The 14,796-nt window shown below is 33.1% G+C and overlaps 1 protein-coding gene across 1 annotated transcript; it reads left to right on the top strand.

Annotated features, from left to right (window-relative positions):
• The first annotated feature begins 1,893 nt into the window (after positions 1 to 1,893).
• On the top strand, positions 1,894 to 5,226 carry LOC100796168 (uncharacterized). Its single transcript, XM_003521197.5, has 5 exons — positions 1,894 to 2,102; positions 2,406 to 2,474; positions 4,207 to 4,369; positions 4,594 to 4,683; positions 4,877 to 5,226. The coding sequence occupies exons 1-5, from the start codon at positions 2,004 to 2,006 to the stop codon at positions 5,035 to 5,037; spliced, it is 582 nt and encodes a 193-aa protein (XP_003521245.1). The 5' UTR covers positions 1,894 to 2,003; the 3' UTR covers positions 5,038 to 5,226.
• The last annotated feature ends 9,570 nt before the right edge of the window (positions 5,227 to 14,796 follow it).

Here is a 14,796-nt window from a genome sequence, read left to right as displayed (position 1 = left end):
ATGATGTATTACATCTGTATTTGTGCATTTGTATTTTCAGATGATATATTCATAAAATGATTTGGTATAGCAATAAAGTAGTGCATTTGAGACATTCATTTAATACGTTGTGTTTAAGATTTTTTCATGCAGAAAATATTCTCTTAGGATCTATCAAAGTTCTATTAAGAATGAATGAAATTCACAGAATGAAAGATGTTGATCCTCATCAAAAGGTGCACTTGTTGTAGACCTATTATGACAAAAGAAGTGACTTTTCTATTAGAGTACAAGGCATGCTAGCCTATTAGCATGGACTTTGTATAAAGAATGGAAATACATTTAATGCAAATATTAAATGTTTCAACTAGCTCAAGACTTCAAATGAAGAGCATAATGTAGAATTAAATCGTTGTGAGATAACAAATACTTAGAGATGAAGACTATGTATAAAAAGTTTCGAAGAAATAATATACGAATCATTTACGTGAACATATTCTTTCATCATTTCTTGTAAAGATACTAAGCTCTTAAAACACCATGTATACCTCGAGAAAAAAAGATTAAAAGAATTGAGTGATATATTCATCTGCAAGATGATCACAAATTTAGCCCGTGTGCAAACTTCTAACAAATCTTATTAATTTGTTTAGAGCTAACAGTGATTTTGGTAGGACAAAGAATACTGAGTTTAAGTCAAGTTTGGGATAGAGCTTGCAAGTGTAAGTGCCCGAAGTGACAAAAATATTTATAAGTTTGTTAAGTTAGTGGAAACTTGGTGGGTTGTCAATAATTGAACATGGTTTTGAGTTTGAGACGAACCAGTATAATTATTTGTGTGCTTCTCTCTTTTGTTTTAATGACAAAGAGTTTGAATTTGTTTTTAAATCTTATACATCAGACGATAAACATGTTTTTAGTTTTATAAAAAGTTTTAAATTTATGAAAACACAATTTAGTTCCCCTTCTTATGTTATTTGCTTTTACATTCTCACAATAATGATTCCATAAAACAAAAACACATGTCTAACAATTGTTTCAAATCCCATTTATATATTTATTCACCTATACATGAGTCAACTTCTCACATTCATTAAAATTATATATTTCTCATATTCATATATATTCATGTTTATTTATATGTATAAACATGTAATCAAGATGTCTCAATTGCAAATTCAAAGAATTGAGAAGATATCTCATATCACATGTTTTACGGCATGTTATCCATTGGTCAAAAGAGAAAAAAATATGAATGTCTATTAATTTCAACAAAGAGACAATAAATTATGTATAATGGAAAAAGAAAAAACATATCAACTGGCAAGAAAATAAATAAAGAAAGAAAGTCTGCTGGAATTTTAATGGTTTATGTGAGATTGTTTGATGTATATTTTCTACTAAAAAATCTCATGAAATTCATTAAAATCTACCCTAGAAAAGAATCTATCAAAATTTGTATACTTTTGAATATTAGAAGACTTAATTGTAAATTTTTTAATTGAATATTAATGGATTTTATAATTCCTTAAAAAATCCTAATGATCTTTATTGAATGACACAAGACTTATTTCTGTTATTTAAAAATCTTGATCGAATATCTCAAAAAAAATTTATATAAAAGGGTCTTTTAAAATCGTAATTGAGTATAACCCCTTAAATTATTTTTTGAATTAATTATTATTTTATCAAAATATTTTTATTATTTTTTATATTTTTTTAGTCAACAAATAATAAGTGATGCAAATTACTAATAAGGTAAACTAATTTTCTCTATCATAAGAATTGAGGAATATAAAGCCACAAATGCATAATCACTACTGTTTTCTATCAACACATAAGCAAGTTATTGAAAGCGCATAAAAGAAAATTATTATTTATTTTGTGCACTCCATGACACGCAAGTAATTTTAGTTGAGTTGCAGGTGGGAAGCTGGAGTTTAAAAAGCCTCTCTCCGTCTGACATTCCAGAACGATTCATCACAATCATCAATATTAGTTTTGTAATCTTTTGTGTTCCGCTCATGGCTTCTGTTCATGATATTGCTGCTCATGAACTTGGTTTTGAAGAAGGCATTTTCTGGCTACCTTCTCATGTTATGGACGAGGCATGTGACTCCAAGGTTAGTAATACTACCTTCGGTTTCTCTTCTTTATTTCTTCATATTCATCATACACACTCTTATATGGGTATAATGATAATTTCTATTTTTCTATACAGATTTGAGGGGTAGCATATAGTTTGGTTATAATTATTAATATTTTAATAAATGTTATATATATTTGAAATTTGAAGTCAAATGTTTGATTGAATTGATATAATGCATTTGGCTTCACTGATTGGATTTTGTGTAATTTAATTAATAAAATAATAACATATTCTTCTTCGGCTAATTAGTGTAATATATATCTGAGCATTCCTACAGATACATATGAGGAACCGCCACCAAAAACTGCTGCAACACTACAGATATCCAAGGGAAACACAGTCACAGGTACTGTTCTATGTAATTCAATTCAATTAATCACTCTCTCTGCCTCTGGTTGTGGCTTCAGGAGATGCAATTAATGTTTGCGTAGAAGTTTTGGTAGGTATAATATAAAATATCCTTTTAGTTAGGTTTAGGTATTAATCAGGCTGCAATAGCTTTAATAATATGTACTCTAAAAGTGTGAGATGACAAATATTCCAAAGCTGAGTTAGGCACACTTTATATACAAGTGAAGTTACTAATTAAGAATGCAAAAAAAGTGTAAGGCTACTATTTGAAGTTATCATTATATGTGGGATTTTAATTAATTAATCACTTTAGCATAAGGAAATCTAGCTACCTTAGCCGTTGGTGGGTCGAACAGAAAATATATGTTTTTGCACTTCGATTATTCATAACTTGAATTTTTAGGAGATTTTTATAAAATATTAATAAGCATAAAAAACTCATTATATTATATTATCAAAGTTTTAGAAATATCTAGATACATAATGATTCATCAAACAAACGCGCTGGAATCTAAATTCACAGAAAAATAATGATTTCATAATTCTTCCTTAATCGAAATCTCTTTATTTCTTAACAGAATCTTCTTAATTCTTTAGATGCAGAGAAAAAACATTATATGTAACACCTCAATATATTATTTAATTATTTAATGGACTCATCATATAAGATAAAATTAATTAATGATAAATAATTAATATAATTAAATTATAATTTTAATCTACGTTAATTATTGAAACAGAAAAATTCCAACGACCTTTTACACACAGTTTTCCTTTGAAACAAAAAGGGTCTTTAACTTTGCACGCTGCAGATATTCCTAGCCTTTTACCCTTTTTTAATTTTTATTTTATCCTTGTACTTTCGGTAACATTCTTTTTGAGTTCAAAACAAAAGGCCAAATATAAAGCAGATCCTAATTAATTGATTTAATTGATATGGTTGATGGCGTGGCTCAAAATTCAGCTCCCTCTAACATGACCCAAACAATAATAAAATTATAAAACGGATGGACGTTAACGTGTCAGTTGAAAATTGTCTCAATCTAGCTGGTAAAAATTGAAAAGGAGGACACTTATATTATATATAATAGGTTAAAATATGTTTGTAATTTTTAATAAATATATGAATTTTATATTTATTTTTTAATATATTTCTTTTTCATAAAACAATAATTTTATTTTTAGTTTGTGAAACTTTTTTTTAATTCCTATAAATTAAATTTTTTTCTTTGTTTCTTGATAAAAAAAATTCATTTATTATTAGTTTCCTTTGAAAAAGACTAATAATAAATGAAAAATATATCAAGAAACAAATATTGAGTTCTTACATTAAAAAGAAAATGAAAATTTCAAGACTTTAAATATTTTCATTCGCTATTCAAACCTTTATATTTTAACTCCTTAACCAAGATAATGAGCTAGTGCCTTAAAAAAATTGGCGCAGTGTCTAATTGTAACTTCCTCTGTGCCAATATCTGGTGTATATCTGGACTTCTGCACTACGGCACTATGCAATATCCACACATCATATAGGCAAATAGCAATTAACTAATACGGCGGAAGGAGAGGGAAATACTAAACATATTAGTATTAGTATTATGGGTTTAATTAATGAAGTCGCTTTCAGATTTGGAGTTTATTTGCTGAATACTTTTACTGATTATTTCCATTTCATATATTTGATTTTTCTTCTTTTATTGAAATTACAATATGTATATGTACTTCAGTACTGCTCAAAATTTTCTACAAGATCTTCATATGATCAAAGGCCGAAACATGCCACTGGTGGACCTGGAATGCAAGCTGTTTTCTTAGTTTCGGGGCAAGGATCATGTGGTACTGGCGTGTTCTTACCCCAAAAAGCAGGCACAAAATCAATCAGGAAACCAGGTTAATTAACTTTGCACTTTTGTATTTCCTAGTAATGAGATGTATGTTTGTGACAGTATGACTTTTTTTATTATATATCCATATGTAGTAATAATTTAATGATTAGATCGATCAAATTCATATGTTATTTAAAGTTATTTTTTTTAGAACTGTTATTTAAAGTTATTGAAATATATTGGTGTGAGTTACATTGATATCATTTTAACCTTAGGATTACTTTGCAGCGTGCGCTCCTGTCCTTCTTCCAGCTCGAGTAGTTCAAGCTCTAAATCTTAAAGTGCACCAATTAGGCCTGCAGATTTCACCTTCTCAAGGTCTCGTATCCTAGCTAGCCCTTTATTTAAGAAAAGAAAAATATGTTACATATCGTATTCCAATAATATTAAAATGTTTTAAAATATACATACAATTTTCAGCGCATGGAATGTATACCCTAAATTTTAAACTTATACGATACGATATAAAAGGAAAGTTACAATGTTCTATAATGCCATGATCTTATTGCAGCTCCCAAATATAGCCCGAGAAGCGGAGAAGTATGCACCAGTGAGTCAACAAAAAAGAAAACGAATCAGAAAGATGCTCTCAAGCAATGCAGTGTTGTTGTTTCTCATGAGAGTCAAAGTTCTTCTCCTGAGATATTTCTTCCAAAGGAATGGACATACTAACTAGCTCTCAAGAAAGAACACAAAAATTGAGCTGATGCTGTATATGTATGCAGTAAGTTATAGGCAATTCCATCATAAAGCCGGGGTGTTAAATTATTTGTGCAGCTATATTATGATAGGAGCCATGGCCCTGTAATATATATTGTTAATTAATTTATAATAAAACGAAGCACAAAGGTCCCGGTTCAATATATTGCACACTTTCTGTTAAATTTTTTTTAGGTCGCACATTCATTTTAACATGCTCTTAATTGCGTGTAGAAGCAGCTTATTTTTCCCAGGGGAAAAAGAGGAAAACATTTTGTTTGAGTCTTTGAGGTGAAGTTGAAGAATTGATTTTTGAGAAGAAAACTTATGATAATAACAAAGTCTTATGGTGTTAAATAAAGTCAGTTATATTGATCACTCAACATCATTCTATTTGATTAAAGATTAAAGTTTCATCAGTGTTATTTATAATGAGATTCTTATTAATCACTTCCTTCAATGTGCTTTTTAATTAGTCTCTTTTTCTTCCTCTTCACAAGATTATAAAAATCATATAATTTACTATTTTCTTACTAGTGGATGACAAAGTATTTTTTACAAGTATCCAAATTACTTTTAATCAATTTTATGTTACTTTTTTTCTGAATTGGTGCTACATCAATTTTTTTATACAATCAGAGATGAATGTAGGAGGGGACACCTAGGGGCTCTAGTCCCCCCTCTATCAGAATTCTTATAATACTCCTATGTTACTACTGAATACTCATAATGGGTCAAATACTTTGCATGAATTTGTTGCTGAAAATTGGGTCCAAAGTTTAATAACTAGAGTCAACAAATTATAGTATTTAGAATATCTTTAATAGGGGTTCTTGAGTTCAAGAACTCTTATCCCTTAGATCTATCACTATTCTTCTTCAAGATTTTTTCATGTTAGGGTTAGGTTCTAGGAGAAGAACTCCTGTTTTTCAAAAAAAAAAATATTTTTAATGTCATTTGAGAGAAAATAAAGGTTCTTTTTTTTTTCTGTGCAAGTAAAATCCAAGAACTTGAATTGGGTTCTACTACTAAAGCAAAAATGATAAAAGTTCTTGTATTCTATGTGACATCATGAGACCCATAAAAAGTGATCCAAGAACTCAAAATGAGTTTTTCCACTAGAGATATTTTATGTTGTTGAAAAGCCTTTGAATTCAAATACGCATGTAGAGATCTGTTCCAATTTTTTATGAATATTAGAGCTCATGCATTGTTTTGTGCTTGTCTCTTGCATACTGTGGATTTAACATATGTTATTATATATATATATATATATAAGAATCAATCAAATTATTGTAACTTTAACTTTTCACTATTAGAGCTCATGTATTAATTAATTATTAATATTCTTTAATAAAAATGACATCTCTATGACTTTTCATTAATTGTTATTACTTAAACTAACTATGTTTTGTGTATTGTTATAAGTCTTTATTTATCTATTCATATACACAATTATTAACATTATATTATTTATTGTCCTAGATCAAAGACTAGGAGTATTCTTCAACTCGCTGGATAATAGATTAATTCCACTTGTAATGTATGGTTGTCGCTAGCTTAAGAAAATTTTACACGCAGTAAGAATTGAACACAAGTAAATAGATCGTTCTCTCTCATATTATTAACATTATATTATAAACATATTTATATATTATATATAATTATTTTAACATTTGATGACTTTTAGTTATTATAATTATATTTGATGAGTTTAAATCCTCTTCTTGATTTTTCATACTATTATTGTGAGTCCTGGTTGATTGTTATTATGCTTGTGAGATCAAAAAATCTTTTAAAAACTTGAAACAAAAAAATTAGTACGGATTATCACATATAAAAAAATTAGCAAGAATCTTTTGAAATAAATTAAGACATTTGTTTTCTTCTTGTATCATTTAAAATAAAAATCAATTTTAGTTTTAAGTGTAAAACTAAAAATAATTTTATAGAAAATATTATATATTAAACATTTATTTGTTATAAGCTAAATATTTAAATAGTTAATGTATGAAAAAATCCAATCCCCCCTTGGATAGTTTCCTGGATCCATCCTTGTATACAATCATTATCTATCTTATCTTTTCATGTGTAGTCATACGTTTATCTTTTCATTTTCATTTCTATTACTCTCACCTTTATCTCATGTCATGAGATGTAAACTTAACCATAAGGATATTTTTATTGTTTGAGTGACCAACATAGATACATCGATCCCTTAACATAGCACATATCACCTAGCCATTGGAGGAGTCTATAATTGATCCTATACAATTCCAACACCTTTCAAATTCTCAACACAATAAACATGTATGTGTGTCATCAATTCCATTAACACATAGGTTACAGTTTTTTTTTTTTTTCTATATAATCACCAGTACGCCAGAGAATTCCAACGTAACTTGGATTTCTACTCAACACACCAAGATTTTGTTAATCGTCTCTTATACTTAATATCATTCCAAAACAAGTTCTTTAACTTTCAAGAAGACTTTTTAAAAAGAAAATTAAGGATTGCCATGATTTTTTTGGAAACATATAAATTCAATTAAGAAAATTAAGTTTTGAACATTTTGCGCTTAGTGAAACCATAGCTCGCTTAGAGAAAACTTGAGGCAAAAAATACCTCAAATTCTTAGGAAAGTTTTCACTTGGTGAGAGAAACTCTCACTCATGGAATTCTATAAACTTTCAAATTTGTTCAAGATAAAAACTTTTATTCACTCATCAAAAACTAAAGTTAGAGATGTACTTAACTTTAGGGATATTTTTGCTCAACAAAGTTTGAGCTTGCCTTGCAAAAACATAAGGCCAAAAGCACATTTGGCTTCCAAGTCCCTTTTCACTTAACTAGAATACTCTTGTCATGTGAATCCCCAATGATTCTAAATTTTGGCTAAGCAAAATCGGGTGACTCAATGTGTACTTACCAAAATCTGGAGTTGGCACATGTCTGGGGGGACCTAGCCAAAGTGAGTTCCTGGACTTCGCACGTTAGCTTTTACAAAGGTTTTTTGTTAAGAGAACAAGAGAGGAGATCTGTAAAATAAAGGACTCTGACACTCAAGTAAGTATATGAGTTAGGAGATAAAGCATGTATATACGTAACTGTAAGCTCGAGTGAGCATTCGAGAGTAGTGCACAGGCGTGTTTGCTCGTGTGTTGGTGTGTGTGGGATGTGTTGAAAGTTCGATGGAACCTGGTATTTATAAGAGTGGAATAGAGCTACGAGTCCTTGTTTGTAGGGGTTGTTATGACCCTTGCAGATAATTATCGACTTATAGATAATAGTTGATAGCTTATAGATAATGTCAAAGATAATACGTAGCTTAAAGATAAAAGCTAGTAGATAATTGTACCTTGTAGATGATGTGTAGTTTGTAGATAATTCAATACCTGTGAAGAGATAAAGAGGTTCAAATATATTCAAATATTAAGAGGTTAGAGATAACTTGTCAGTTAGGGATCTCAGTTGTTAAGGGTCGAACGTCTGTGCTCCTGTGTCAAGGCTGACATGGAGGGTTGACACGTGTCTCGGAATGCCACGTGTATTTTATGGACCTTGGATAGTACATAAGTCCCCCAAGCTCTAAGTCAGCTTGCGAGCGAAAGAGGTTGTCCAGTGTTGAAGATTGTCTAATGTCCGGGATAGTAGCCTTAACAAGTAGGAGGGTGACGACTTTGTCAAGCCCCCAAGCATGGACAAGTGTTTGTTCGATGTCGGGTGTGGTAACCTCGATAGGTGAGAGAATTGCAGGTCGATGTGGTTTGTTAAGCCCCCAAGCTTGGACAAGTGTTGTTTGGGTTACTTTTGTCAAGTTGTCCGAGGTGGACATGCTTTTGATTTTGCAAGCTAGATCTAATGTGTTAAGTGAGGGAAGCCTCTATATTTGACAATTTTTCCCTCTTCTGACCGTTGGAGGGTGCATTGTAGACAGACGTTACGTTCTGTTTGCTACCGAAGAAGAACAAAACATACAAAAATTTTAAGAGAGTACAATTCCTTACAGAAAGAAAAGGCTAGAAGTAGGAGAAACAATCATTAGTAGTCATTTCTTCCTTCCAATCCTTTTCTCAATTACTCCCTTCCCTATTCATTATCCTCTTGCAATTGTAAAGCCTCCTATGACAATGAAAGATTAAACCCTTTTTTGTTGGGAGCTTAACAACCAACTGCTCTTGATGTAGTTACTTTTCATATCTATTTATGAATATTACTTTTTCATTATCCTTTTCTATGTTTAATTTCATTGTTTATGTTTTGATCACCCATTTGCATGGTAAATTTTAAGGATAACATTAGGAAGTGTTATTCTCTAAAAAAAACTGGAAATGGGTATCTAGATAATTCATCACTAGGGATAGGTTGATTTTTTTAGCCTGTTATGCATCTCTATTCTTAATGAAATTTAACTATTTTTACCTCTTAAAGGAATTTGGGAGAAAAAATAGATAAATTAAGTCTTTCACTTGAGGGATCATGATTAGAGTATATGAGTAGATGCAGATGAAAATTTGAATAAACATAATAGAGAAAAATCATTAACATTACATCAAGAGTAGCTCTGGTAGGCTAAGCCCCCAACATTCTCATCCTCTAAATTAACTTCTACAATAATATTGGCTTCTTTCATCTTTTCTGTTTTAATTAATTTATTTATTTTTATGTTTGTTTTTCTCTCTTATTTAATTTAAATTAATTTTATGCCAGTTATTTTACTATTATTTTCACAACCTTTTAAACCAATTTATTTATTGCTTGAAAATTATATATTCACCTACCTAAGTACAAACAAAGACCCTATGGATTCGACACTTGGACTTCCATTTTACTTTACTACTTAGGACAATTTGGTACATTTGTCAATCATTTAACAATGACGCAAGAAGCAAGACCTTGTTGATGTAGAGGTAAGATCGTGATGGTCTTGTAAAAAGTAGATGACATAAAATCATCTGAGGTTTGATTTCAACCTAGTTAAAGGTCTTGTCACCCATTTGGTGGGGCTTCCTTATGCTTTGTGGAGCTTCTCCCCTGAAGCTTGTGAGGAGTATGTTTGACTTGTCCCTGGTTGAAGGTCTTGCCAACTAGTCTGGGGTAGGTCGCTTAACCTGTGGAGTTTCTCCTCTGATGGTTATGAGGAGTAAGCATGAGCTGCACATGATTGAAGGTCTTGTCACTCAATCTGGTGATAGGTTATTTTGACCTGCGAAACTTCTCCCTGATGATTACGAGGAGTAAGTATGACTTCCACCCGATTGAAGGTCTTGCCAAATAGTCTGGTGGTAGTTTGTTTTGTTGAACTTTGACCTTTGATGGTGGTGTCATAGTTGCTATGAGTGAGCGAACCAAGGGGGTGTCTTGGGTTTTGTAGGCGTGCGTACCAAGGGTAGACCTTGGGTTTTTTGGTACCAAGGGTGGACCTTGGCTTTTTTATTATTCCTGCACATATAAAAATTAGGAATAGAAAAGATTGTCAAGGGCAGACCTTGCGTACCTTGAGTTTTAGTGGAGATGAAACTTAGTAATAGAAAAGACTCATGATAACTGCGAAATTTGAGTTAAACTGATAGTCAAATTTGGCTAAGAATGATTAGAATTTCTTTACTTTACTGTTGTTTTTAATTAAATAATGAAGAAACTAATATCATTGTAATTTTTTATTAGTAGAAGTCAAAAGAAGAAAATTTCAAGTGTTTTGGAGGAAACTTGAAGAAAAAGCCTTGAATAAAAAATTGAGGAAAGGACAAATTGCTTAGTGCACAAGCTAGGCTCAGCGCACACCCTCGCTTAGCGGGCAAGCTCAGGCTTAGCGTGAAGAAGGCCTATGAAGAAGCCCAAATGCACGCTTAGCACGAAATCCAGTGCTAAGCGCGTGACCGCCTCGCTAAGCCCATACGTGTCGCGCTTAGTGCATGATCACCTGCTAAGCCCAGAAAGGACGCACTTAGCGTGAAGTCAGCGTGAAAAGTAAGCTACCTTAGGCCTATAAATGGAGTAGGAAGCAGAAGGGAAACACACACCAAGTCTCAGAGCTATCTATTAAAGATATCCAAAGCCTAAGCATCTCTAATAAGGGAAACCCTCTTTCTCTAGTCATTCCTCCCTTATTTTCTTTCTTCTATCCATATCAGCCCCTAAAGTGTAAAGCATCTCATGACCATGAGAGGCTAAACCCCCTCTATTGGGAGCCTAGCAGCCAACACCTTTGTAATATAACTTATCTTATTATCTATTGAATGTAATTTTTGTTTCTATTGTCTTTTTTCTGCTCTTCATTTTTATTGTATGGTCTGATCATCCATGCATTTGTTTTAGGTGTTATATATTGGGAAATGATAATTTATAAAAAATTGAGAAAATGCATCTAAACAACCCATTGCTAGGGATAAAGTGACTTTGTTTTGTCTTTGCATACATCTTCATACTTCATGCAATATACTATTCTATCTTTGCAAAGGGATTTGAGAGAAAGAATAGATAAATTAGGCTCTTCATTATGAGGGATCAGGGTTGAGTATCTTAGTAGATGTGGGTAAAAATTGGGATAACATTAAATAGAGAAAAACATTAATATTGCATCAAGGGTAGTTAGACATGTTAGGCTCCAACATATTTAAATTATGAAGTTATCATTTGCATTTAATCTTGTTTATTTTATTGTTCTTGTCCTTTTAATTTCAAATTCTTTCCTGTTTCTCTCCATTGCAATTCTTTATCTCTTGCTTACAAATTGGATATTCGTTAACACAAGTACAAACAAAGTTCATGTGGATTCGACACTCGGACTTCCATTTTAACTTTACTACTTGTGACAAATTGGTACACTTGCCAACGAGTTAACAACTTAGCAAGGGTGAACCTTGGGTTTATCGAGCCTTGGACCAGGGACGTATTTTGCCTTAGGTTTTGAAAAGCTTGTAGAGTTCTGTCAAGGCTTACCAAGGATGGGCCTTGGATTTTGTGAACCTATGAGGATCACCAAGTGTGAAGCTTGGGTTTAACGAGTCTTATATGCAACGTGTGTGTTGTGCTCTTGCATACATGTCACTCATCGTGGGTGGCATGTACTAGAGACGTAGTTAACAACTTAGCAAGGGTGAACCTTGGGTTTATCGAGCCTTGGACCAGGGACGTATTTTGCCTTAGGTTTTGAAAAGCTTGTAGAGTTGTGTCAAGGCTTACCAAGGATGGGCCTTGGATTTTGTGAACCTATGAGGATCACCAAGTGTGAAGCTTGAGTTTAACGAGTCTTATATGCAACGCGTGTGCTGTGCTCTTGCATACATGTCACTCATCGTGAGTGGCATGTACTAGAGACGTAGTGTTGTGAATCAGTAGGATCCACTAAGGGCAAACCTTGGGTTTTGCGAGCCCTTTGGAGGATAGACCAGAGAATTGTTCAACTTGGGTTTTGGGCGCCATGCTCTTGCATACATGTCACTCGTTGTGGGTGACACGTACTGGGGGCTTAGTGGTGTGCTCTTACATACATGTTACTCACTGTGGGTGGCATATACTGGAAACTTAATGGCATATTCTTGCATACATGTCACTCATTGTGAGTGACATGTATTGGAAACTTAGTGGTGTGTTCTTCGTACATGTCACTCGCTGTGGGTGGCATGTATTGGAGACATAGTGGCGTGCTCTTGCATACATGTCACTCGCTGTGGGTAACATGTATTGGAGACTTAATGACGTGCTCTTGCATACATATCACTCGCTGTGGGTGACACATGCTAAAGACTTAATGGTAGAATGAGGGCTCACCAAGGGTGGTCCTTGGGTTTCAAGAGCCTTGGAGCTATGACTATGGATGATCTTGTCTTGACAAAAAAATTATGAAAAGGAAAGGGTGTCGAATTTTTATTCAATGTATTTGATTAAGTATAAATTCCCTTCATTATCCTAAATGTGCTTCGGTAAAACTTCTCAAGCCAAAACCCTGATTTTTCTATTTTTGGGACAAAAGACTTGAGTAGGAAAAAGAGTACAACATTGGGTTTGCATTTAGGCTTACTAAAGTAGAACTTCAGGTGGGTGGCGTTCCATGTTCTTGGAATTACTTTGCCATTTAGTTCTCGTAGTATGCATGCTTTGTTGTCAAGGCTTGTTATGGCCCTGAATGGGTCTTTCCAGTTGGGGCCAAGCTTTCCCGCTTGGGGATCTTTTCTAGCTTTACCTCGGACTCGCCATACAAGGTCACCAGGTTGAAATGATCGTGGTTGAACCTTTGTATTGTATCTCCTCGTTGCTCAGAGTTTAGTGGCTTCTTTCCTGATTCTTGCCATGTCTTGGACTTCATATGTTGTTTCGAGTTCTACCTTTATATTTTCTTCATTTTACTATTGCTGGAACAACAGTCTCCTTGTCGATGGTTCCCCAACTTCAATGAGGATCATGGCGCTTGTGCCGTGTGTGAGTCGGTAAAGAGTCTCGTTGGTTGTTGTTAGGGTAAACAATTGTAGTCCTAGAATATACTGGGGAGCTCTTCTTTCCATAGACCCTTAGACTTGTCAAGTCTAATACACAGGGCCCTGAGGATGACTCTGTTAGCTGCCTTTGCCTGACCATTGGTTTGAGGATGTTCGACAGAGGTGACAAGGTGCTTATGCCTAGCCTTGCCAAGAAGTCTTCGTAAGTCTGGGCTTTGAGTTGAGTGTCATTGTCCGTGACAATGACATATGAGAGGTCGTACTTGCATATAAGGTGTTTCCAGATGAGAGACCCCAGGGTAGGTTTTATCGCGGTCCCACGGTGGGCACCAAATGTACTCACCAAAATTCGGAGCTAGCACACATCAGGGTGGACGTGGCTAAAGTGGGCTTCTGGACTTCGCATGTTAGCTTTGAGAGTGGTCTTTGTAAGAGGACATAAGGGGGAACCTGCAAAATAAAGGAGTCTGACGCTCAAGTAAGTATATGAGTAAGGAGATAAAGCATTTATATGCAAAAATGTAAGCTTGAATGAGCGTTCAAGAGATAATAAGTGCACAAGCGTGTTTGCTCGTGTGCTAGTGTGCGTGGGATGCCTTAAGAGATCGATGAAACTTGATATTTATAGGAGTGGAGTGGAGTTGTAGGTCCTTGTTTGTAGGGATTGTTATGGGCCTTGCAAATAATTACTAGCTTATAGATAATAGCCGGTAGCTTATAGATAATGTTAAAGATAAAAGTTGGTAGATAACTATACCTTATAAAATAATGTGTAGTTTGTAGATAATTGAATACCTGACAAGAGATAAAGAGGTTCAAATATATTCAAATATTAAGAAGTTAGAGATAACTTATCAATTAGGGATCCCGACTGCTAAGGATCAAACGTCCGTGTTCTTATGCCAAGGCTGACATGTAGGGTTAACACGTGTTTCAGAGTGTCATGTGTATTTTGTGAACCTTGTACAATACACAATGAACTTCAAAATTTTAAGAAATAACTTTGTGACCAAGAGCCTTTTTTTGCTCAATAACCATTTAGTCACTCAACAAAAAAATGTAAAAATGTGCTTTTTGCTTGGCAAATTTTATTTGCTATGTAAAAATCAAAGAAATGATTTTGGATGATATCTTATCTTGTCAACTAAAGCTATAATTTTTATAATCATAATCTGTCGTATATGATAAATTTTTTATTTTTATGACAGTTTCCTAAAAAATCATAACAATGATTATTTTTAACTGGTTGACAATATGAGCTTTTTATACTGATGAAAATTAAACTCAAACATA

Source organism: Glycine max, chromosome 3 (genome assembly GCF_000004515.6).
Source record: "Glycine max cultivar Williams 82 chromosome 3, Glycine_max_v4.0, whole genome shotgun sequence".
In the NCBI taxonomy this organism is placed as follows: Eukaryota; Viridiplantae; Streptophyta; class Magnoliopsida; order Fabales; family Fabaceae; genus Glycine; species Glycine max.
Note: the sequence above shows the minus strand (reverse complement) of the source record. Positions and strands in the feature narration are given on the sequence as shown.

Excerpts from the sequence above, each read along its gene's own strand:
- LOC100796168 (XM_003521197.5), top strand. The coding sequence starts at position 2,004 with ATGGCTTCTGTTCATGATATTGCTGCTCATGAACTTGGTTTTGAAGAA. Across the intron at positions 2,103-2,405 it reads ACGAGGCATGTGACTCCAAG|ATACATATGAGGAACCGCCA; the intron begins GTTAGTAATACT and ends GCATTCCTACAG. Across the intron at positions 2,475-4,206 it reads CAAGGGAAACACAGTCACAG|TACTGCTCAAAATTTTCTAC; the intron begins GTACTGTTCTAT and ends TATGTACTTCAG.